This window comes from Apostichopus japonicus, chromosome 14, assembly GCF_037975245.1.
Source record: "Apostichopus japonicus isolate 1M-3 chromosome 14, ASM3797524v1, whole genome shotgun sequence".
Classification (NCBI taxonomy): Eukaryota; Metazoa; Echinodermata; class Holothuroidea; order Aspidochirotida; family Stichopodidae; genus Apostichopus; species Apostichopus japonicus.
The window spans coordinates 20122662-20148814 of NC_092574.1; the positions used below are offsets into that span (position 1 = coordinate 20122662).

A 26153-nucleotide genomic window follows, 5' to 3' on the forward strand; every position below is an offset into this window, starting at 1 on the left:
CCAAAGTAAACTAGCCTCTCTTTCTGTAGAAGATATTCTTTCCACAATTTGAATGGTTCACAAAATTCTAAAATATCAAATCCAAGGCTATCACTTCGCCAAAACATGATAAAAGAGGAGGAGGAGAGGGAATTATCATATTTCCCAATCTTCGACAGATATATATTTGTTAATGCTGTCCTTGTTTTTAAAACCCCAGGTACCTAGATCTGCATAATTGATCTCAATGCAGAAGAAAACCTTGCCCCTTTTGTATGATACAAATTAATATGGAAGGTGAGGAGGGAGGCGGGCTAGTTGGGGGGGGGGAGTATTGTGGTGAAGCTGTATAGACGATTTGAAAAAGTTATGTAAGACATGTTTGATAAATATAATATGATACATCGGGTCATTAATTATACGGTCTACATACAACCAAAAACATATTCGGCTTTGTTCCAGTTTATTATAAATAGTATATCTAGTGTCTTGGGGAGTTACTGGATCAAACATGGTGTTGTTATAACAACATTCCAAATGAATGAAATTGCAGTCTAGAAAGATTTGGAATTGCTAGGTGGGAATAATTTATTGACCTTGAAAACGAGCAAAGCGAACGAAAACTGTTTGAACGTATGGAAAGTTCTTATACTTGATCTTGATATATACTTGACGAAGAACCATTGAAATTCGAGTGATATAACATAAAGGACTCACTGCCCATTGGATGTATATAACGTCAATCTAACAAGTATACGTGTTCAGGAAGCTTGTCTTCGAAATTAACGTAGGTCCACAAATTATGAGACACTACCCAGACAAAATTTCGCGCGAAAACTTCTCAGTTGAGTCCCAGAATTTCTGTTCTGTGCGGTTTTTTTCGGAGCTTTACCGTCGGAGATCGATAAAGTTATCTTTTTTTTTATACCATTCCAATAGTCCAAGTTATCTTTCATGCATGTTTCTGACCTTCGATTCTGAAGGGGGGGTGGGGGGGGGCTCCGGGCCCATAGCCACGAGGGTTGGCATTCTGGGCATTACCCCAAAATTTCGAATATGTCCCCTCCAATTTCGTTTCAAATTTGTGTTATCAGTAATGGACCCTTATGGTGGATCCATGCAAACGCCCCACTGAGACAAACATTATGCCCCTCCAAACAAACACTCCTTCCAACCAAATTTGACAAGCTGGCTAAGAGCCCGCGTGGCACAGTACTCATAGAAGAAACTGTGTCGTGGACCAAATTGCCTTCACTTCAGTCTAAAGCTGGGGTGGGCAACCTAAAGTCCGCGTGCCACATGCGGCTCGCCAGCGACTTTTTGCGGCCCGTGAGATGTCTCAAGAAAAAAAAAATCAATCTATTTTACATCATCACCTTTAATTTTAAACTGTACTGTATTGACATTATGTTTTTGTGAATACAGATTAAGTACACACACGTATTGCTTGAAAGTCATCGGAATCAAACGTTTGAAATCAACAGCAGGTACTTGGTAATGTGCGGCCCAGACAATTTTTCACTCCTTTTATCTGGCCCATTCATTCAAAAAGGTTGCCCATCCCTGGTCTAAAGAGATATTTCAGGATATACTCATAGGGCTGCAAGTTTATGCATCATTCACTACAGTACCGAAACATTTGTGTTCAACGCATTTGTAATAGCCTATAATGAAAATATTGTGATTTTTTTGCAGTTGGAAAAGTCTATTCATGACATTATAGATACAGTTATTTAATTCACTCGCCCTAACAAACAGAGTGAATTCCAACGGTTTTTATCTCAGAACATGCTATGCAATTTTAACCTGGACATCTTTGCTGCGTTCTGTATAAGTCCGTTTTAGTAAACATCTTGAATCTCGACGTTGCACCGTTCTTGTTTCCATTTTGCAAGGTTTGTGATAATCTTATTGTTACTTATCTTGTATCGCCCCTAAGTCACATATTTAAATCGCCTTTTAAGCATTGCTTGCATTATACGCATGGCTGCTCTCTGCTGTCCGGTAACACTGACCTCTCTAGTAATTGCCGAATGAAACCTTTTTCGATATCTTTTGATAATTTCGTTCTATAAACTGACTCAAGTGAAAACGATATTGTTTCTTATAGCTTTGTTTTGGTTTTCACTTGGTTACCTGAATGTGCGTCAAATCTTCACAATCTTTAATTTGCCATTTTGCTTTCCTTGTAATAAAATAATTGTTGTGATGCTGAAACCTTGGATTGGAGAGAATGGCCTGCAGTCACGACAGAGCGAAACGTGACAAACATATATATATACTACTAAAGTAAATTGACGTGGAATCCTTGAATACAAATTTTTATCGTGTCTAACGTTCTGTTTTCACATAAAAAAAGAAGATAATTCACAGTTTCTGGTGTGAAAAGGTCGAGGTATGAAGTATTTGGGGTCAGCTAAGGTATCAATATACTGTAATTCCTTTCCTGATCACATTTGTTCCAAATGATTTACTAAACAGTAAATAAAAGTGCAAACTGTTGTTTATAGATGGCCACGACTTGCAATTCATACGAATAACATTGAAATCACTTTAATGGGTTTTTTCTTCTTCTTTAAATATTTCATATTTTAATATATAGATAATTTAAATTTACCTGTTTAGATGTAAATTGTGCAAAAAGAAACATTTGCTTACATTGGACATATTAACACTATATAGAAAATTCAAAAAAATATCTCAGTGAAGATTTCATTTTTTTCAACACTGTAGCGGAAAGAAATCTTTATAGCGTTGGATAGTTATTTTCGAACATTCGTCGTCGGTTGAAACCACGACGAATATCAGGCAAAATCAAAGCAGGTCTTCTTTGAAATTACAAAATACAAAATGTTTCACCTTTGAAAACGTCGATCATAATTTTTCCCTGGATAAGCCCCTTTAAATTTTCAACCAATTGGCGTTGCAATGGGAATCAAAATACTATTAGAAGCAGTTGCAATGGATGGTTATTTAATGCAAAATCCTTAGGATGTGTTGAACATTTCCTCTCTCCATCTCCATCTCTCCACTTCTCTCTCTCTCTGTCTGTCTCTTCCAGCTTTAAATATTTTCACTTGACTTAATCTTTTGCAGGACGATTATATCATTATGACACTAAACAAAATAATAATTGATCGTGTATAGCTTTCAGCATTTTTCTTAATTAACTGTCAAAATCCTTTTTTTTTTTGTTGCTTTCTCTTCCCCGTTTTATTTATTACTATAATTTATTGTTTTATTACATTTGTGAGTTATATAGAATCGAACGAACAAGAATAATTATTCGGGGCATATTGTCCTAGAGCGAGAAGTTAAAAGTCACTTAACACTCAGAATTACAGTTCGGTGACGTTTTACCCGTTGAACTTTTACTCTAAATGTCAAGTAACCAGGGGAAAAAGCTACATGGGAAACATCTCGATTAATAGTTGTTAAAGTAAAAATCGCGCTCGCGTCAGTTTTACTTCATTCTTGTTTTTTGTTTTTTCCCTGTCCGTAGGCTTTAAAATTTAAAGCATGGACTAAACGGCACTAATCATATTCATTGTTCTTTTCGTTCTTTTTCTTTTCCAATTTTTATAAAACAGACAAAAAAGCAACTGTAATACAACGCCATATAGAACTACTCTTTTAGAGGAATTGATTTCGGTATTTTAAATTCTGCAGACCCAACCACACGTGTTTAACTACGTGATACATACAATAGCGCAATAGCAAGCTGTGTGGTAATTGTCATGGTTACAGCAGTCTGTATAGGAGTGGTCGTCGGGGAGAAGAAAGCTCTCGTTTACCATGTCATTAACTGTAGTTGAAAACAAAAGGCCACAATTTAATAAGACTATTAAACGGAAAATATCCCATTCCTAATTCGATCCCCACCTCCCGCCCCTACACCCCTCCCCCTCCCCCTCCCCGCCAACACTCATCACTTGCTATCATGATATGTTAATGATTCGAAGGTGTCGCGTTTTCATATGCTCCTTATATTCATGATGGGTGATTTGGAAGAAAGTATGATATATTAATATATTTGTAAGAAAAGAGACAATGGAAAAGACTGATCTTACTGCTTCATACATCTTTTAATAAAACTCTTATCTGGAATAATGGATTTAAAAATATAATACAGGAAACTGTAAACTATCATGTAGTGTCCGTACAATGCATTCTCAAATAGATCATGTGGCATAAAACAACCTAAGTAGATCAGACGCAATCATATAATCATACATACACACATACACACACACATATATATATATATATATATATATATATATATATATATATATATATATATATATATATATATATATATATATATATATGGCCATTAGTAAAAAACGTCATTAATGATGATATTTTTGCCTTTACTATTATATAATGATACACAAAAGACGAATCGGAAATTTTCCTTTTACCTTTTCCCAAGTAAAATAAGAGTTGTAAATCAGTGGAGTGGGTTTTTGTCACAAACATGCGTCAAAAATAATTATTTCAAACAGCTGTGAATTCCGAAATTACTTCACGTCGAAGTCTGTGACTGATAATCATCATAAACTTTGCCGTTAAATGGTAAAGAATTGTGCCCCTCAGCAAATGACAGTATGATCCCTTTGTTTCCCCAATACAATATCCCATGACATGGAAGGCAATTTGACCATTTCTTCCTAGAGTCTCATTTTATGCCTTCATCAGATAAAGAAGACGTTTAAAGAAGCTATCTACCCTACTTTGAGCCGCCATGAGTGGGTCATTTTCAGTGATAAATTACACTTTTGTCCACTTATGTGTGCTATAATTGGTCACAAACGATCACACCTCAAACTCAGAGAATATCGTTTGTTGTTTGGTAAACCGAAAATAAGCTTGAAAGTGAATTTTGTGATGTAAATAGAATGTAGAAGACACATAAACAGATGGCAAAAAAAGGGCTTATTCTTATTTGACTGAAACCTGAAGCGCCAGTTTTAACTTTTCTTGAAAAGACTATAAAAGGTAAGTCAAAATTACTGAATCTTTAAGCGGTCCATTGCACCAGGTGTGGCATTTATCTCTTCTAAACATAATTGGCATAGTTTTGGAGAATTTATGCCCAGATGTCCTTGGTTATGTCTGAGATTGTAAACAATAAATAATGCCATGTTATATAAAGCTTAACTCACGTCCATTTTAAATTATTCTCCTGATCGATGGGAAAGTAGAGTAATTAACATAAGATTACCATCTGCAAAATGTTCGCCTTTTTTCTTTAACAAGATATAAAAGTCAATGTCACCTTCGACATATGGAGAGGGAGAAAGGTTTCTTTATATCCAACAACCAAACACAATAACAATATACAACCTCAATTGAATTTAAAGACGGAACGAGTGACCACTGTCAACATTTGTTACTGATTTAATCTAACATGCATATAACCTGAAAGTTTACAACTCTATATCTTTGCGTACTTTTATCTCATTTTATATTCACCTCAAGATGCAAACGAGATTTGAATTCCAGACAAGCTTACTCATTTAACATACTCTTAGTTCGAAATACGGTTAACGAAAAGGACCAAAAAGTGTGTAAAATCAATGAAAATAAGCATATAGTTCCTTTCATCAATTTTGTATCTGTTTGAATATTTCCCTCTGTACCGCAACAAAGATCGTGCACTTACATATTCAATTACATGGGGAAGTAGTATCATCATAACTGTAACTTTACGTACTACCCGGAATCTACATTGCTGGCGTTGAGATGTTGAGAGTGGGCGAGGTGAGAAGGGCTCTTCAAAAAAAAAGTGAAGATTCCTGGGCACAGCTTTGAATGTCTGCTTGTCAAATTGGCTAGAAACATAGTTTTGTGTTCTAACTGGAAATCGCCAATATCATATCATATCATATTTCTATGCAATATATATCTCTATTTTATCTATACTTGTCATTTACTTCATTCATCATTTAGAAACGTTGAATAAATCTCAAACAGCAAAGATGGTGAAGAAATAATCCTTATACAAAAACTTGTTATCCTTTCTTTATCTTATTATCTTAATGTATTATTCTTGTCATATAGACATTTTTAAGATCAATGAAACTGTACATGTATGTCTCTCTCTCTCTGTTATAACCAATCACTTTAATTTAAATTATTTTTGGAGTCATTGCACGTCGATGAATCACTGATAATCTCATGATGTCAGTGGATGGGAACATATCACATATTGTTAATCTTCATTCGAGATCGGCAGATTGGCTTGATTTTCTTGGACTAGGTACAGGCCGTCCCTGACGTGGAAGGAATACCGGTGGGTATGTTTCCAGGTCATCTCCAGCAACCGTATCTGTTGGTGTGACAGAGGTCGTCTCCTTAGACGGATCATCGGCAAAGGTACTCGCAGAAGCCTCAGAAGGTCCTGCTTTACCTTTCACTTGCATCGCTCCAATTAAATGATTTATAAGCGACTTCCCAGCCGACCAGATAAACATGTGCTTACCTGTGACTACGATCTTCTCAAATTGGTAGTGGCATGAAATTTCTTTGCTCCAGGCATCCATCAGTGCAGGGCCGACAAAAGGGTCATTCTTACCAGCAAAACTAGTTAAGTGGCACGGTAGTTTGTCTTTGTGTCGATATTTGTACTTTTTACAGAGAAATATTGCTGCTTTAATACTTGGAGTCATTTTGAGGAGTAGTTGTGGTGAATTTAACAAAGATTGGTCCAAAAAGCTGAACTTGACAGGGAGACACTCTGGTGTTAGTCGGTTGTGGCCGATATAACTTGTCAAGGTCCTATTAAATTGGCGATAAACGTCGTCTGAAAATTGAAGTTCTTGTGGATGAGGATAAGGCTCACTAGGAGGATACCATCCGCCTACAAAAATATGATTGGGGCAAAGATCATGATTTCGACGAAGGAAGTGACTCAACTCAAAGCTTATTAAAGCACCCAGACTATGACCAAATATGTAAAATGGACCATTCACCAAGCATGGAAGAAGGCTATCTGCCAATCGGTTAACCAACTCTTGAATATTACTCATAGGTTGTTCACGTTCCCTGCTCTCCCAACCTGGAATCTTTACTACCGAAACCTGTATCGAATTAGCTGTCAGTTCTGGAATCCACGGAGCAAACAAAGATGGACCAGATCCCACGGAGGGAATACAAACTAGTTGAGCGACAGGGGAATCGATCGTATTCATTACTTTATACCACAGATTGTTTTGTCTGAATGGTGGTACGACATTTAGACTAGCGTCTTGAGTGTCAGTACTTTCTTCTACTAGAACCTTCTGATGTATCATTGAGCAGAGAGACTTGAGCGTTAGGGAATCATTAAGAAGATCCATTGCCGTCACTGACACGGAGAACTTGTCATAAATAAGAGTACTGAGCTCGGATGACATGTGAGAATCCAGACCAAGAGATATCAAGGATGAATCAATATTAACATCTCCATTTATCCCAAGCCGCTGTTTTAATGTATCGGAAAGAGTCGCGATTATCATATCCAGAGCTTCATCACGTGGAAGAAGTTTTACTTTCATCCTAAGACTACTCTCTGACTCAATGAATGACTCCGGGGATGGATACAAGTTTTTCAGAAGCGAGAAAATTCCCGTTTTATCACTAAAATGATGGGCAAGCATCATACTGTTAGATTTTGCATATATTTGTCTGTCTACAGCTCCAGTAATGGCCAGATGTGGAAAATCGGTCGCTAGAATGCATCCGAGACCTTTCAAAACCTCTGATGGTGAAAGGCTCGATAAACCAACTGTTTCCCATTGTTTATCAAGGCCTTCACGGGCTGCATACCCGCTGGTATGAATGACACCAGGGGCAATGACAGTCGCAGGAAGTCCGAGCTTTCTCCTAGCAATTGACAGACCTGTTAGGAAAGCATTTGCTGCAAGGTAATTACCTTGTCCCCCATTACCAATGACCTCGACAATGGAAGAGAGCATAACAAAATAGCGAATGTGAAAGCCGAAACTGACACTAATCTTGTGAAGAAGCAGCGCGCCAAATGCTTTTGTCATCATCACGTCATTCCAGGATTCGTTGGAGACATTATGCAGAAAAGCATCATCGTAGCATACTGCACAATGAAATATACCTTCAAGTGGCAAGTCTTCATTATCCCTAATTGACGTAAGTGCTTTTTCAACATCCTTCTCTTTGCTCATATCAACCTTTAAATGTGTAATTCTTGCACCAGTGTCTCTGAATTCCTTGAACTTCAGAATCGCTTCCTCTTCCGGTGTTTTTCTGGATATGACGTAAATGTGCTTGGCTCCTTTCTCTACTAGCCATTCAACAAGATGTAGACCAAATCCTTTCGAACCCCCTGTAACCAGATAGGCAGATTTTTCATTCACAGAAAAATTTATGTCATCAAAGTTCAAGGTAGCCGGTACACTATCTTCGTCGATGCAAACCGTAACTTCGTCAATGTGCGCATGAGGTGATCGAGACAGCTTTGATATCGGAACTGTTGGAATGGCCAAAGACTTCAACGCTTGGAAACCGTTGTGGACACTAAAGAGCTGAAGCAGACGTGACATGGCATCTTGCATCGCAGATTTCATGTGTCGAAAACGATCTAGCGCCATATCGATTGACAAGTAGTATATGTTTGATGGCAAAGAGTTGAGCTTGGTTTCACTGTTGCTGCCTCGTCCGTGAATCTGAACAATATTTCCAAATGGTTTAATTTTGGCTAACAATTTCTTTAAGCTACTTGAGTCCTGCATGATCTCCCCTGCAAACAGAAGGACATCCACTGAAGTATCGTTAATCATGGTATCAAAGTTATCATTGCTAGTGAGGACAACCCTTGAGTCACCAAGAATACCAAGAAGTTTCTCCACCGGCAAAATGTTGCCATCGTCACTATCAATGTAAAGGAAAACGCTCGCCCCTTGCTCCAAGGCGATATGTGTAGTTGCAAGACCGATTCTGTCTCTCAATGAAGAGAGACTTATTATTACAGATCCATTCTGTGTCAGCCTCAATGAATCATGAAACGCTACGAAAGCAGGAAGATAGTCACGTACGATGTTAACAGCCTCCACGCAAGTGATGTTTGACGGTATTGCTATCAAGTCTTCAGTCTTAACTCTCAGTGTTGAACCAACTTCCGCTTCATTCCTAAATCCTAAGACATTGCTTCGCATTCGGAAAAGTGCCTGAACTTCTTCGTTACATGTTACAATCCTACCTGCAAACAAAAATCCAATACCTACATCCGAGACTGGTGTTTGCTTTGGTTGTTGCATTGCAAAGGCAGATACTTTGACAGAGATTTCTTCATTCTGAAAGGCATGAGTTGATTCGTCGTGTCTCTGCTTTACCCGCAATCGCTTCTGTTTGATGGTTTCGTTCAAGTCTACAAGCCAACTTGATGAAAGCGTTGGTGCAGAAAAGGTTGACTGGGGTTGTATGACTATGCGTGGAGAATACACTTCGAATGCAAACTCCCTGGGATCATCTTCACTCGGTGTTGGAACCCGCCTCCTTAAAGCGACATAATTCTCATTATTTGGAGCAGATTTCATGTACTGATGTAGCCATTCTGCCGACTCCTTGACATCTTGGTTACTTGGGATATCCACCGTGACGACCGGAAACTCGGGATCTTCATGCATAAGTGTGGTACCGAACGTGCCAGTTGCTGTCATCATAGGATCAACAGAGTCCACGTCAAGGACAGACTGGCATCCTTGGGTAATCAACCATAAACGGGGTTTTGACTTTGTGTAATACGTTCTTATTGCCCGGTACAAGTATATTGGTGTGAGAGAAGTTACCTTTTGAGCCTCATTAAAGTCAGATTTAGAGATTTCATTCAACTTGGGAAGCCCTTGAACATCCAGGGAAGAGAGTAGGATGACGTCTGTCACTTGCCCAAGGGACCGTAGGACTCGTCGGAATCTCTCGTCGCTGTCAAACAAAATGCGTGAGTCTAACACACTCACAACATTCTCTATTTCCATTCTCTTTCTTAAATCAGCAGCAATACCACGTTTGTCTTTGATGATGATTACTGCTCCAGGATTCTCTGCACCAATTGCACTCAGTGGCCGTGTCAATTTTGGACGCTTTGCGCGTGACACCATAGATTCGTCAGGACTTAAATGAATCAGACTCCAATCTCGCCTCCAAAGTTGAACTTTCTCCTGCTGTTCATTCGAGTTAACGTTTTGGAATACTATGCTTTCCCATTGGGCGAAAACTCTCTGACTTGTCGTGTCTGCTGCAACAACGTTTCCGATTGATCCACTCGGAGTTGATTGTACTTGAACATGAAAAACTACACTTTTGGGAGCTTTGCCTTCCATCCTGACCTTTTTGACGGATCTAGGGACCTGAAACCATGTCCTGAATAATTTTTTCGAATTTCTTGCTTTCTCAGTTTGTCTGAACATTTCACAAATTCCAAAGCCTTGAAAAGCTACGTCAAGTAATGCTGGATGAAAGTTATACCTCTTGAATTCTTGGTCAAGTTGATCAGTAATGGAAGCGTAAATCAGTGCTTCACCATAATCTTGACTGAAGTATGCAACCTTCGTACATTTAAACATTTCACCGAGATGGAATCCACCTTTCCAAAGTCTCTTGTAAAAGTCATGTTTACCAACGTCATGGGGGCATCTCCTACGTATATCGTCAGTACCTAATTTATAAGTATCCATTCCATCTTCAAGTTTATGGAAGGAATCTCGAGAACTCCCGACTGTATCAAGAGACGCTTTACAGTTAGTAGTCCAGATTCGTTCTGTTTCATTAAAGCTCTTTATGGTAAGATCAGCATCTCTTGGTCGCCCCTCAATTGTTGTTTCGAGGCTACCTGACAATTCTGACGCAAAGACAAACCTTTCAAACTTAACATCTCGTAGGGTAGTAGCGCTTTTATTTGTAAGATATTTCCCTGATGCTTCCAGTAGTGCCTCCGTGAAGGCTGCGGCAGGTAAGACTATGCTCCCTTGCAGTTTGTGGTCTTGAAGCCAGGGAAGAGTATCTTCCGAAAACGTTGTTGTCCAAATGCTTGGAGAATTATCTGCCGATAGATGAGAAAGAACAGTTCGCTTACCAAGCAGTGGGTGGTTTTTTGCTGGAAATCTGAACAATTCCGCACTCACGTCAGTTGAAGCAGAACATAACACTCGTTGCCATGGGTACGTCGGAAGCGAAACAACCCTCTGACTTCGAAGCTTTCGAAATAAAGGTCTTAAGTCAAATTCGTAACCTTCGACGTGTAGTCTTGCCAGTGAGCGCATAAGGAACATCCGGTCGTCAGCAATTTCTCGTGTGTCAGTAGATCTGCGTAGTGTTGACGTAACGACTACCTTTGATGGTTTGGGATCCATGGAAGATATGGTGTCCCGTACAGCAGATGAAAGAGAAGGGTGAGGGCTAACCTCCAGAAAACACGTGTAACCATCAATTGTCAGTTTCTCAATGGCATCTTTGAACAACACTGGATTCCGGATATTTCTCCACCAATAATCGGCCGTAAGAGCTTCCTCTCTCCCTAGGTAGTCTCCACTGACCGTTGACACTATCGGCATCTGTGGAATCATAGCTGACGATTCCTTGGTGCTCTTTGCATCAAAGAACTTTGCCCGTTTCATGAAATCCCTGTGTATCTCCTCTTGTTGGTAACTGTGATAAGCGTTATTAACTTTAAGTGTAACACATCTGATACCGTCCTTCCGCAGAATGTCAATAAACTGATTCAAAGACTCCTTTTCTCCTGACAATACAACTTGCTTTGGACTATTGATGCAAGCTATATCAATGACACTTACATACTCACTACTCTCTAACTTCGTACGAACTTCGTCAGGTGAGTGTAAAACAGCTACCATAGCTCCACTACCACTAGTCTTCCGTAGCTGTCTTCCCCTAGTGTATATCAACTTGATGGCAGTTTCCAGTGACAATAAACCCGCGACGTGAGCTGCAGCGACTTCCCCGACACTTGCACCAACAACAGCATCCGGCACGATACCCCACATACCGTAAAGCTCCGATAGAGCGATTTGAGTAGCAACGATTGCGGGTTGAGCAATATCTGTGGAAACAAAAATTAAACCATCACATGATAATCGAAATAAGTTTCCTTAAACAAATCTTGGGTATTCATGTCATTTAAAGATATTTATTTATTTTTATTTTGTAAAACGTGATCCTCATTTACATGAGATATTCGGGTAATATTTTATATACGCAAGATGCTTCGGTATAATGAATGTTTCACATTCCCAATGAAACAAAACGATGATGTTTCGCATGTAAATCTTTCCCAGTGATTTATTTACTTCCGCAAAACTATATTCAGTTCGATCTCAGATGTGCACAAGATTGCACATACGCTGGAGATCAATAAAATGTTTCCATATTAGCACAAGAGCCGTAGCAAAATGACGCAGAAACCTTAATGTTTGTGTATCTTGTTACGAATTCAAAATTCATTTACATAGATCGAATGAATGTAAATGAAAACCGCAAGCGCCACTTCATTTTCGATTCAAAGTAGTTAATCAACTCAAATTGTGCCACTGGCGAAATACCACTCTAAGATAATAAAAAAAAGAGGTGCGTGACTGATACCAGAGGCTGCCTTTCATGTTAGAGATAATGCCGTTCAATAAAATAGATTGTAGAACTGGAACGGGAATCCACAATCATTACTACTTTTTTGATCCTGTTGAATTGCAATAAATCTTCAACTCTTTTTTTGTTCTGTTTTCTGGTCAAATATGCATTCTACCATTACAATTGCTTAGAGTATAATACTCAACGCTCAAAAGAGTGCAGTTCGTTAGTAAGATAAACATTAATGTAAGGTCGATGATTGGGTTGTTATCTTGTAATGATTGAAAAACGTTGCCAAAGTTAAAACATATTGTCAGACGTCCTACTTCGCATGCACTACTGCCTATATCAGCGAAAGACAACACTACATGTTATAAGTGTGACGCAAAAGGGTAAGTGGACGCCTCGACTACAATGTTCCCTCTTCGAATACTTGAACTGTCACCCAAATAAAATTAGGCCATATTCATCACTGTGTAGCGTGAAGCTGACGATGGTACATATCGATGCCGAACCTGATTGATTATCACAATATATCTTGGATCACTGTCTTTTTATCAGGATATGGCATTAGGACCTTGTCCATACAATCTAGGACAACAACCCCCAAAATGAACAAATGCGACATTGCGCCTAGGTGGTAATCGAAGTACTGGCAAAGGCGAACAATACAGCGAAGAAAATCTTGAGGGGTGGGGGAGGGATGTTTTTATATTCAGTTTATTCCAAACATTCCATAGGAAGAGGAATCAGACTCTAAACAATGGCATTTTACAATACTATGACATTATAATAAAATTAATAAAGATACCATCGACTACAGAAGCTTATTGAAATGAAACAGAGGTCGTAAAGAAAATAATACCAGCAACTGAATAACAACACTATAACGATATGAAACATGAAAAGCAAAATGTGCTCTAAACTGAAATCAAAATCCACATGTAAGAAAATAGACTGATAAAAATTGCTATGGGATAAAGGGGTTCCACTATGAATGAGAACTACCGTTGACGACTTTTTTAGGCTTGAGGGAATTCACATGTCCAGTCAACCTTAATTTTTTGCAATATATCACAAGTCACTTTGGTGCATTGGAAACTTTCCCACAAACCACATGCTTCAAAGTAGCATAATGTTATTATGAAATTACTTTATTTTCTACTGTCCTTTTTATTTATAAACTTACCAGAAAAATGAATTTTCTCTTTGTCTCCTTCATCGGTAAGTAAAGACAGTAATGACCATTTCGCTCCGCATTTCCGCAAGATTTTGTCAATACGCTGCGAGAGATAAAGAAAGAAGAAAAATAGGGCGGGTTAAGGTTGGCTTCGAATCCGTACTAGATTGGAATATCGATTTTAACTGAAAGAAGAATTAAGTTTGTTAACTATCATTATTACCCGAGAGTATCGTTGGTTTTATCGCTTGCATTGTCAAATCGATTTTAAAGGTGACAGGTCGGCCAGAAAGAAGAGGTCAGAGTTTATGTTACATAAATGTTACATGTTGCTTGCCATAAATTGTTTTGCTCTAATGTGATTAAAATGGTTGCAGTCTCAAGGTAAGGGGACTGTGAGTGAGGAGGGATCAAGCTCTCTGTTTTTTCGTGCCCAGGAATTATCGGATGACCTTTCTTTAAGAAAAAAGAGTATATTATGTGTTGTATGATCTCAGAATATTGCACGTAGTTAGGCTACAGGTTACCTTTTAGATATTTTGTTTCAGACCGCTTTGACTTTATTTTTGTAATATCATACTACATCAATAATACCATCAACCCACCATATTTAAACACGTTTGACATCAACTTGAGCAAATACCTGTGTCAAGAACACTAACACTTTGAAAGTCAAATGTAGGAGAGAGCAGTTCTCGCCACAGATGGACCACTTATATCTGTCATCTTAATTTGAAATAAAATGACTGCTTACTAGAGATCGTGACACAAAGTGTAAATGAGGATTATCTACTATTTCTTCCTGAACTAAAAGGGTATTTCAGGAGGACAAAAAGGTAACCCTCGCTTATAAAAAGGACGATTAAAATCGCAGGTCAGTCGTACACTCATAAAAGTAATTGCATAGCATAAACGTGGGTGGTTTTTATAATGAAATATTTGAAGGCAGAAAAAAAAACTTTATGCGCTATACAAGAAAGCATGAGGATATTGTAATAGCTAATTCCTTAAATATTCAAGTTTCGATAAATGTATTGAAATTTGCTACTAAGAACTGAATAACAGGTTATTACGGACTAACCAGGGATCAACTAACCACGTACGTACGTAAGAAGTAAGTAATACTTATAGTTATTTCCCAAATACCATCTTGAGATTCACACCTTTGTAACGTGTATAGTCTTGAGTAGTCTTGAAGTATTTTACTTATGGTAGGAGAAAAATGAATTGTGACAAGGATTCAATATAATAACATCCCGTTCGTTTTTAATTATGTATATTCTAAATTGACCGGTTTTATCATATATAATAATTGTGTTTATTTCAGTGTCAGTTCTATTATGTCCAACCCGTTATATCACTGTAGCATAGCACTGCATATTCTTATATACGTAAATCAAGTTCTTAACACTTGGTTCTATCAAGTTTTACACCTTTATCAAATATTTTGGAAGATTCTCCAACGCCGCTTTCTATCAATGTCGTCAGGACTTTCTTTGATCCAGGCGGTTACGCCTGAAGTTTAGAACGTTTATACCAACCTTTATGACACTGCTAAATCTCGGTTCATCCAGTGCGAGTTGTCTGGCCATTCCCCACCACTGTGTTCCCATACCGGAAAACACGAACACAAGTCGTTGAGTACCCGTTCCGATACCGCTAAGAGACTTCCCCTCGATAACATTGTACGCCACACGTGGATCATGTTCTATTTTAAGTCTCAATTGTTCTGCTGTCTCTCTTGGTGACCTAGCAAGAACACAGAGCCTGTACTCTTGATGTTGCCGTCGAATCGCTGCCGTCGTAAGAACATCACTGAAGTAACGTCCGTCATTGCCCACGACATCCGTCAAGAACTTGTGCCAGTCAGACACTGCTTGTTTCAAAGCACTTTCTGTTGTAGCAGAAAGGAATAAGATCGCTGGCGAGCCACTGTCGGGTTCACTTGAACAATGCGAAGGGGACCTGGAGAGTGATCTTTGGAGTGGCATGCGTTCAGATACTTGCTCGAATCCCTCCATTACGATGTGGGCGTTTGCACCACCAAACCCAAAGGAACTACATCCCGCGAATCGCTTCGCACCCTTTGGCCAGCGAGTAAGCTCGGTAGGAACTCGCATATTCAATTCGGTCCATTCAACTTGCTCATTTCCTTTGCTAAAGTGAACGACACGAGGAATTTGGCCATGGTATAAGGTTAGAGCTGTTTTAATGATGCCAGCGATACCAGCTGCTCCCTCACTGTGTCCGAAGTTAGATTTAACGGATCCTATATACAACGGAGGATGCTCATGCCCTCTCGTCAATCCTAGGGCTTCTCCGATGGCCGATGCCTCCGTACGATCACCAGCCTGTGTACCTGTGCCGTGTGCTTCAATATACACGACTTCATCTGTTTGGACATTTGCGACGTTGTAAGTTTTCTCTAAAAGTGACATCTGAGCATCGAGGCTTGGATTAGCGATTCCTGCGGTCCTACCGTCGTTACTGAGAGCACTACCACGAATAACTGCATAAATTCTGTCGTCATCTTCCAATGCACGTTTGAGCGGTTTAAGAATGACTGCTCCAACACCTTCCCCTCTTGCATACCCATCCGCACGTTGATCAAAACTTTTGCACTTTCCGTCAGGCGCCAGCATCCCAGCTTGACAAAATCCGATACTGGTAACGGGGAGTAAGGAAATATTTGCTCCACCTGCTATGGCCATCTCACACTGCCCACGTTTGATAGCTTCGCATGCAAGATGAATGGCATACAATGATGACGAACAAGCGGTATCGACGGTGAAACTTGGTCCTCTGAGATCGTATTCGTAAGAGATACGATTCGACGACATGCATGAGTTGGTTCCCGAGTTAGTGTATTGGTTAATATTGCTATTAGGCATGCTAAGAAGTACACCATATTCACTGGCTGTCACTCCAACATAGACTCCAGTGTTAGATCCCCGAATTGTTGGAGGGGGCATTCCAGCGTCTTCCAGGGACTCCCATACCACTTCTAAGAGCAGTCGAACTTGTGGATCAAGGTGACTAGCTTCCTCTGCAAAAATCAAAAGTCAAAACATATAAAGAGGTTGCCCACATAAACAATATACTTTACTCAAATCTGCATAGATCATATATGATTGTTTTAAGTCCCAACTTAAATCTCATCTTTTTTTGTTATGTACTTTAATAAATGATTTTGTATTTATTTGTCTTAACCTTTTGTATATTAGTTTCATTAAGTGATTTATTGATTAACTGATTTTGCTTGTTAACTTTATTCCTTTTATTACTTTGTATGTATCTTATATTTGTACTTCTCATGGAAAGTGCTATGAGATATACTTCTATGTAAAGCGCTATATAAATATAAATTATAACCATTATTTTTATTATTCGAAACCTTTATAAAATCGCCAGAACCGAGCGAGTCGATCATGGCCCATGTCTGATGCTCTCTACCCACCATCTGATTGGTAAATAATAACGTCTTTTGTTCCTAAATCTGTAATGTTCTATTGATAGTTCCATAAGCTACCTATTGAACCGTTTTTGTTCTGCATGTGGTATTTACAAAAACTTATTCATAAGTTTTGATCATGAAACATTTTCTGTTCCGAGAACCAGTCAATTTGCTTTATGGTATCGACCTCCCTCCCCCATCCCCTCCCTCGACCTCTCTATAAATGTCCGCATCACAAGATAGGGAAGAGCTAGTATCGAGAGGGTAAATGTGGTGTACGTTTGTCGTAAACGAATGGTGGCGAAGTCTACAGTTGATTGAACGTTATACTGCTAGTATTTTCAGCCTCACCTGGTGATATTTTGAAGAATTGTCTATCGAAGTGTTCTGGGTGCTGCTTGAGGTATCCCGCTGTGAGGTTGTACATCTTTCCAGGTAGTTTATTACCAGGATACAGATAATGAGATGCGTCGAATCTTTCTGGTGGCGGTGGTGTGGTACAGTCCAGCCCTCTGGCCAGCATGTCCCAGAAGTCATAGACACTATCAATGCCGTCAGCATATCTGCATCCAATTCCAATTATCGCAACTTTCTCTTCTATAGGCATTGTCGGATCATCCGTGACCACCTGAGATGTACCACGACCTTGCTTCAAAATCGTATTCTTAGAGGACGCAACCTTTGACCTTCGGTGAAAGGTCGACAGTCGTTTCCGGATACTCATAGCCCTTGATCTTGGGCCTTCAGATTCAGCCATGATGTTTGTCGAATCCTGGTGTGAGAGAAATATAATATAAATTATAGATTTTGTTAATTCAGAAATAACCTTATTTTATTTTAAATATAATGCATTTTGAAATCCTAGAAGAACTAACAACAATGTTGTTCATATTCATATATGAATGTGTTCTTTCTACTATAAGCATAGGTCTCACACTCGTGTTTATTGGCCTAATTTCATACCTAGTTAGCCCAATTGGAATCCAGACTTGGATAATAATGCCATATAAACAATAAAAAATATATGCGGTAAACACTGAGGAGACATACTCAGGCATTTACCAGAACTGTAATGTGTGTTGGCTGGTTGTTAATATAACTTTGTTCATGATTGCGATAATTAAGAAGTGTAAGGAGAAGATCTCACATCTAAGTAACAACGAATCTGTTATATAATATGTTAGAAATCTTAGATGCGCAAAGAACTAGGCTGTAAAATAATGGTACTTTTAAGAATCATTCTCCTTTCTCTTGCCATTCTGGGAACATTTGCGACGATCAGTCTCCAATCTTGTGCTTGAAAAAACAACAACATTTGATACTCCTGTAGAATGCTTGCCAACATATGTGTAACAGATCATGAATCAACAGTTCCGTTAGTGTTTCTTATCTTGTTGATCCTGTTCATCGTTTCTCTCTCTCTTAACCATTAAAGGATCGTTCTTAAATTAAAAATTACATCAGCCTGATAGAACCGGGAATTATCCTCAAAGGTAACCACATGTGACGTCATAATAGTGAAATAGTGAAGAATAGAACTGAACAGTAATCGCTTAAATAGTCCATCTAATGTCGCTTCATGTCATGATCAACAAACAACTGTTAATTGGCTGTATTGAAGCATCCTGTACACATCAGTGGTATATTCGACTTCACCGGAGGGTGAACCCTGACAATCATCGTGTTGGAATAAAAGTATATTGCGGTTTTACCGCAAAATATACCAGAGAGAAAGAAAATGGTCACATTTATATGTTCACTATATAACACAGCTTTAAATAAGCACATACATCGAATTTCATCACCTAAAGACTCAATGGAATGGTTTTGGTTCTCCTTAAGTTTGACTTTATTTGAGAGTTACAACATGCAGGCACTTTTTCTTTCTTTGTAGAACAAGACTACAATTTGGTGGCAGCATTAACGAACTTTAAATATTAGGCAACAAGTTTAAAGAAAAGAAATTAAAGCAGGCAGTAATAATCAGCAGCTGTATACCTTCCAAGTTTCCAAAAGGGCTTGCCTAAAAAGTTTTGTCTATGAAATTTCAAAATATATCTTAGAAACAGTATAGTGTAGCGGGTAGGAGGAATGATGGAGGTGGTGGGGTGGGGTGGGGAGGGGGAATGCAGATGAAAAGAGCATCCCTGTCAAACTATTTAGTCACCAAGGGTTTGTATCTCTCTCTCTCTTTAGTAAGGTGGGAAATTTTAAAAATGATGACGATGATCACTAACTATTCTAGTAATCCCATCGTTGGTGAGAAGAGTGAACCTCACTGAATGACCTTTGAAAATCCAACAACATAAGCGTATCTAGACTAGGGTTAGAGAGAAGTATGAGACTAATGAGAGACGGTGCATTGGATGGTGATACACATGGTGTTCGATAACGATACATTCACAACCGACATAAGCAAAAGCATAATTCCCTCTGATCCAGGTCTACCCCCATTCCCTCGCCCCAACCAACACCCTCTCCCATACACCCATCCTCGCCCCTACCAACACCCTCTCTTCTACCCGCATCCTCGCTCCTTCCGCACCACCCCCTACCTTACCCTCCCCTACCCCCACCCACTTCTATCTGCAGTCGTTATGATAATATACATGTTACGTCATTCATTAGACCGGTCTTTGAGCATTTAACTCATTTTGTTGAAATTTAGGCTCAGTTGGTTCGGCGTTAACTACTTTGGTAGAGGTCACAGTAATCTCATAACAGCTATGAAAACTCTCCGAGAGTTTTAAACGAGATAAAATACACAAAAGAAACACACAATGTGGGTAGTTTCAATAATGAAAACATAATTTATAGTCGAATAAAGTAAATTTATTTTGCCAATCATATCGCCATCGCCGTTTCAAACCTGGAATTGATTAATTTACTTCTTTTTCACGCAACTCTTGTCGTGCTAAGCGTATACGCGTACATGCGTCCGAGCAAACACTTCAAGTAACTTTACAGTTCGATGCATCAAGGAAACGAAATAAAAACCCTAATTGCCGGATGTTTTTGGAAAGGAACAATTAATTCAGTCCATTAAATTAAATTGCCAAAACCCGTGACAGGTTAGTCCTTAACAGTAGGCTTCTGTATCATTTCTAACCGTTTTGAAACAAGTTGACGTCTATCCTCTCCACTATGGACAGAAACAAAATCCGAGTAAATCCCTTCATCCGCAGTCACTTATAGAACCTTCAGTAAGGTTAAGGTCTAAGGGAAATATAATTTGTAGGAGGGACGTTCCCTTGAAACAACTATATTTATTTTTTCCGGTAATTTTGGTAATCCAATATAACCCAGTATTAGTCCAATTAAATCACAACAGTGACATGCATCCTTCAAACCCTTGTTTTCCAAAAGTAAAATAATTACAATTTGTCTATAATTAATAGATCTAATTGAAATATGTCGTAGCACATACTCTAATTATACATACACAAAGGTAAGATGGATATTTCCCGACTTTTCCCCCCTCATTTATAATGAATCTATCAAGACTTTGATCAAAAATGAATTCAACCTATGTATGTACGTGCTACCTACGGTAGTCCATAAGGGACGAGCTCTACACTAACTGTGATAGTATAACACGAAACACACGTCGAAACTCCGATACTTGTCGAGTTGACAAGTAACGTTAACATGATAAGATACCACGGTACTTGTCAACTCGACAAATACCCCCACCCCACACTCCCACTCCTTCCCCTTTACTTGTTGTTCGAAGTTACGCGCAACGCATGCCTAAAACTAGACAATTTGGCAATTTTCGTCAAGATGTAACGTAAGCGTAACTAAATCGCCCAAAAAACATTACACATTTATGTCATGTTATCAAGTTAATTGCAACATAGCAACAGGACAATTTGATAAGTTTTGTCGAAATGTAACGAAAGGGTACACGATATAAAAATATATAAATTTTGTCGAGATGTCGCGTTATACTAAAATGCTAAGCCTATTCAACTGTCCAAGAAAAACCACTGCGGCTATCTGTATAATAAAATAATTTCCACGAGAAAATCGATAACATTAACTAACTTTAGTATCTTATTCCAAATGAGGATGGAGTACGGGTGGGGGGGGGGGGGCTGGCTGGGCGGGTAGACCCTCTTGTGGCCCTTTTGGGGTACCCTATAATCACTAAGGCATGGGATGTGAACTAAATGGGTAGTTCATAATATTTATATATTATCAGCAGCAGTGTCATCTAAAATAACCGATGATCGTATGTGCGGCGTGCTAATGTTTTTAACTGACAACAAACCAAGGATTGTGCCTACAAATCGGGCAAAGATCAAATTCAGTGTGGATGGATCACCCCGACAAAATTGTTATTTTCCCGACAGCTGAGAAAATGTTCCGGTCAAACAACAAGACTTTCTCCTCAAACCACAAAAGGTTGCCCCGTGAATCGTCGCTCTAATGACCCTACCACATGCATTCCTCATATTTTTGAAAACAACCGTCCGTATTCATACTTTAGGAAAGACATTTTTTAGAATATAATTTCCGGGCTAGGTTGGGTGGTAGGGGGGGGGGGGGGGGTGAAGGTCGATACGGTACTATAAGCTTCGTTCATACGGACGCCCCTGATTATGAACCACTGTGTCAGTCTTACGTGTATCTATTTGACAAAATTTGCGAATGTCAAATTTTCACAAAATTGTCAGAAAAGTTTGTGATTTGATCTTGATCTGTCTTAATCGATTGAAATGATCACACCGGGCTCAGAAAACAAGACATAACATGATAAAATTCATGCTATTTAACAAACCCTACCAAGTGCTATACGAAATAAAGAGGATAAACGCAGGTGGTTAAATTAAGGCATCCTTCCCCCTGCCCGAGTAATTCTTTGTTTCTTTTCTAATTATGGTCGTTCAGTCTCTTTTATTTACTCTATGATTCATTACTTACAAAAAAAAACCTCGGAATTATATCTGTTTTGTTCCAAGTATTAAACATAACGTTGTTTATCAAGCTTTAAGAATCACCGAAATTGCATGATCACGGAGGGAGGGGGAAGGGGGAGTGGGAGGGGTGCGGTAGGACTCCTCGCACCTTAACCCTTCTGTTCTCTTTAACCGTTTGGGAGAATGGCGTGTGCTATTTTGGGTGACATTTTGTATACATCGTGATATAAATATAGTGTAGTATAACAGAAACTGGTCTCATCGCAGTTGTAAAATGCCACCATCAATATATTGTGAATAATTGGTAATTCAGCTATAAGGGACGGAATACTTAAACGGGCAACAAGGGACATTATTGACAAATAAAACGTGCCTTGAACAAACACAACCTATACGTAACCACATAAGAAGAATAACAAAGGTGACATTTTCCTAAACACTATCTTTTTTCTTTCCTTTTTTTTTGTGCGACCCGACCGAGAATTGTTCACCTTTTGGAGAACTCCCTACTTTGAAATAGGACAAACAAAACAAAAACTTCCCTTCACAAAAAGAAACGTCACGATTTGTTTGAAAGTTCAACCCTGAAGGTGGTAACATGCACCAACATGACCACATTAGGGATATATTTACTTTCATGTTCTACTTTCGAAGTCAGTGATCACGTCAAAACAAGTTTAAATTAAAGAAGTTGGTGGAGTTTACAATGTAAACGGTTTTGGTAATGCAAAGTTCTTGAGAGATCAGGGATTAAATGTCCTGTCAGGAGGACCGCCATTTTGTCAAATCTTTAACAGACCATATGGTAGCTCGATATGAACATGAATATAATTATATAATTACATATTCATGCTCGAATATATTTATTATTATTATATATATATATATATATATATATATATATATATATATATATATATATATATATATATATATATATTCGAGTATATATACTTTCGAAACGAATTAAACTTTGCATTTCTGTGCATATTAACTGAAATTGAAGGCTACCATCTATGGAGACGTACTTTGCCAGCATGCCGAAATTCAGCATTTCGAAAATTAAAAAGTAACATCAAGATAAGCAAAACAACAACAACAACAAGTTTTTTAAAACATGCATGGGTTGAGATTTACAAATTTAGAAAAGATTTTTGAATTTTTACCGCGTCTGTAATTCATTGACGTCATAAACTCTTGTACGGTCGGCATGCTTTGTTTTGTAAGACCCTAAAAAAAACTCCTAATTTGAAATAACACATGACGTATTTATAAGCACATTTTCCGGTAAGTCTGTAAAGCATTCCCAAAGAGACAGTGTATACTAAATTTAATAAAGATATATGGAATTATTCCCAAAATGGTTGTAATTGAAACTCTCTTTAATAAATAATGATCTCGAGATCAAACACATTATTTCGACATGCTTGAACAGTTCAAAGAAACAGAAATATAGAATAAATAAGGACTCAGAAGCAAATTAGAATGAAGGTTTGCTGACATTTAGATGTCATCAATATTGATATTCCGTTTTTTTAATCAACATATTGAACTGGATTAAAGCGTTCACACTCTTTTCATACTCTATCATTCATGATTTACAAAAAGCAATCGGAATTATTCTGTCTTTGTATTGAATTGCTTAAAAGAGGAACAAAACGTTTGATGTTCTCAGTATAAAACATAATGTCGTTTATCAGCTTATGAGTCACCGAAATGTAATAATCAAGAAGGGAGGGAAGGGGGGAGGGGTGAGGGGTATACTTAGTGTATACTATATTAATAAAAATGTATGGAATATGTTTCCAAAATTGTTGTAATGAAAGTAACAGAAATATAGAATAAATACGGACTCAGAAGTAAATCAGAATGAATGTTTGCTGACATTTAGATGTCATGAACATTTAGATTCTGTCGTTTTCCTATCAACATATTGAACATGATTAAAGCGATGTAGTTTTTATCAAAACCGAAAACAAGAACAAAAACAACACAACATAACTTACCTCCGTTACAAAGACATAGTAAAATCCAGTTGTTCTTCTTTAACACGGACCACCAGCCTCTGTCAACGTCAGTGGGAGAAGTAACGTCAAGGAATCAAGAAATCACCTGCCTTCTGTCGTAATACTGTCCAAGCGGATGTTCTTCATTATTAGGAGAGCAAGTATAAAGTATAGGCTGTTATGTAATTACGTATTATTCCCCTATTATAGATATGGGATATGTTTGTGTGTGCAGGATATGATAGGATAACTTTGTCCACGTTGTAGATGTCTAATTAAACTTCCCGCTGACTCATTCACACACACCTTCCTCTATATGATCTTATAACTCAAGAATTACAAGATGTAACAACATACAGCAAAAATTAAATATCATTTAAATATGGTAATGTGCTCTCGCAGATCTTTCCAGGGTAAGGGTAGACTACAAACAGGAAATTAAAAATAACACTCATTTTCATATTGATAGGGCGTATAGGTCAGTGCATATATGTATATATATATATATATGTATATATATATGTATATATATATATATTTATGTATATATATATATATATATATATATATATATATATATATATATATATATATATATATATATATATATATATATATATATATATATATATATATATATATATATATATATATATATATATATATATATATATATACATTTATATATATTCCGTGTGTTTATCGAATGTGATGGTGAGTCAAAATGATTACCCACGACAAAACCTGTTACTTAGAAGTGATATTTGACATATTAGCAGACATTAAGCAACTATTATATCAACTTTTCTAGATCATGTTCTTAAAAAGATAATTGTATAATTTTAACACAAATGTTGGGACGCAGACGATTTCAGGGATGCATGTCTGGCCGCTCAGTCATCTATGTATTCACAACATAACAACGTGGCATTTACGCCATTACCAACAGAATTACAACTGACAGAAGTTACCAATTTTCTTACACAACAGAGTTAATATCAATAAGCTCATCGTGTCACATTAATATGATGAAAAAAGGGAAAAGGACGAATAAGTTTAGGAGGGGATGAAAAGAACAAAATACTCTACTGAACGCGGCAATTATGTCATGTTTAAGACTGTAGAAGAAAGTAGGTTGTCAGTTATACTATACTATAACGTGTACGTTATCGTTTGCTTAGTTTCCTGTGCGTCCATATCATTACTCCGGGGACACTCATTGTAACGCTGTAGATACAGGAACGGTGCCGACAATTTTAATTTACAAACAGGAACGTTGAGCAATAGACGAATGAGATTGTTCTCAGACAGATTAATTCACAGTGACATGTTTACCATCAACTGCGTACATAGTCTTTTGTTTCAGCTGAGTTCTGATTAATAAGTAGGAAATGCCAAAGGTAACATATTACTTCATTAGCACCACAAGATCCCCCTCCCCCCCCCCCCCCCCCACACACACAAATCTTCTTCTTCATGTCCAGGCAAGTCTAGATAAAGATAACATCTGCTTATATATGCCCTTTGTACGCTAGAAACCCTGGTGTACATCGTCGTTTTCTTTGGTCATTTGGCGTATATACTATATAGTGGCATGTAGGTATAGAAGTCTATGATATCATTGTGTTGCACATATCTTTAGCCGCGGTTCTGCGAGACAAATTTGTCATTCTTGAGCAATAGCGTAGCTATGGTTACAGGGGCCCCAGCTCAAGAGTGAGAGTTGCATGAGTCCCTTCACCTTTACTTCATGTTAACTGCACTTGAAAAAACTATAAATGTCAAAAACACAAGTTTTCCCGGACTATCTTATACTTTGAAAGGCAGTTGTGATCCGTTAACTATAACAATTTCGGAACTAACCCTTCCCTGGTTTTTGGAGGCCCTGGTTGAGTGTCAAATTTTGGAGGAGGCCCACCCGGTATGTTGTCTGCTTCAAAGAAAAGTCTCCACACTCAAGGAAACACGAAACTTGACAATAAATAAATTAATGATCATATTTGAAATTTTGAAAC

At 38.0% G+C, this 26153-nt stretch overlaps 1 protein-coding gene across 1 annotated transcript; it reads right to left on the reverse strand.

Annotated features, from left to right (window-relative positions):
• Positions 1-4057: 4057 nt before the first annotated feature.
• Positions 4058-24258, reverse strand: LOC139979846 (phenolphthiocerol/phthiocerol polyketide synthase subunit C-like). Its single transcript, XM_071991000.1, has 5 exons — positions 24139-24258; positions 17562-17982; positions 15298-16802; positions 13766-13859; positions 4058-12052 (listed from the first exon to the last, which is right to left on the reverse strand). Exons 2-5 carry the CDS (start codon positions 17965-17967, stop codon positions 6204-6206), a joined length of 7854 nt encoding a protein of 2617 aa, XP_071847101.1. The 5' UTR covers positions 17968-17982; positions 24139-24258; the 3' UTR covers positions 4058-6203.
• Between the last annotated feature and the right edge of the window lie 1895 nt (positions 24259-26153).

Excerpts from the sequence above, each read along its gene's own strand:
- LOC139979846 (XM_071991000.1), bottom strand. The coding sequence starts at position 17,967 with ATGGCTGAATCTGAAGGCCCAAGATCAAGGGCTATGAGTATCCGGAAA. Across the intron at positions 16,803-17,561 it reads ATTCTTCAAAATATCACCAG|AGGAAGCTAGTCACCTTGAT; the intron begins GTGAGGCTGAAA and ends TGATTTTTGCAG. Across the intron at positions 12,053-13,765 it reads AGAGAAAATTCATTTTTCTG|ATATTGCTCAACCCGCAATC; the intron begins GTAAGTTTATAA and ends TTGTTTCCACAG.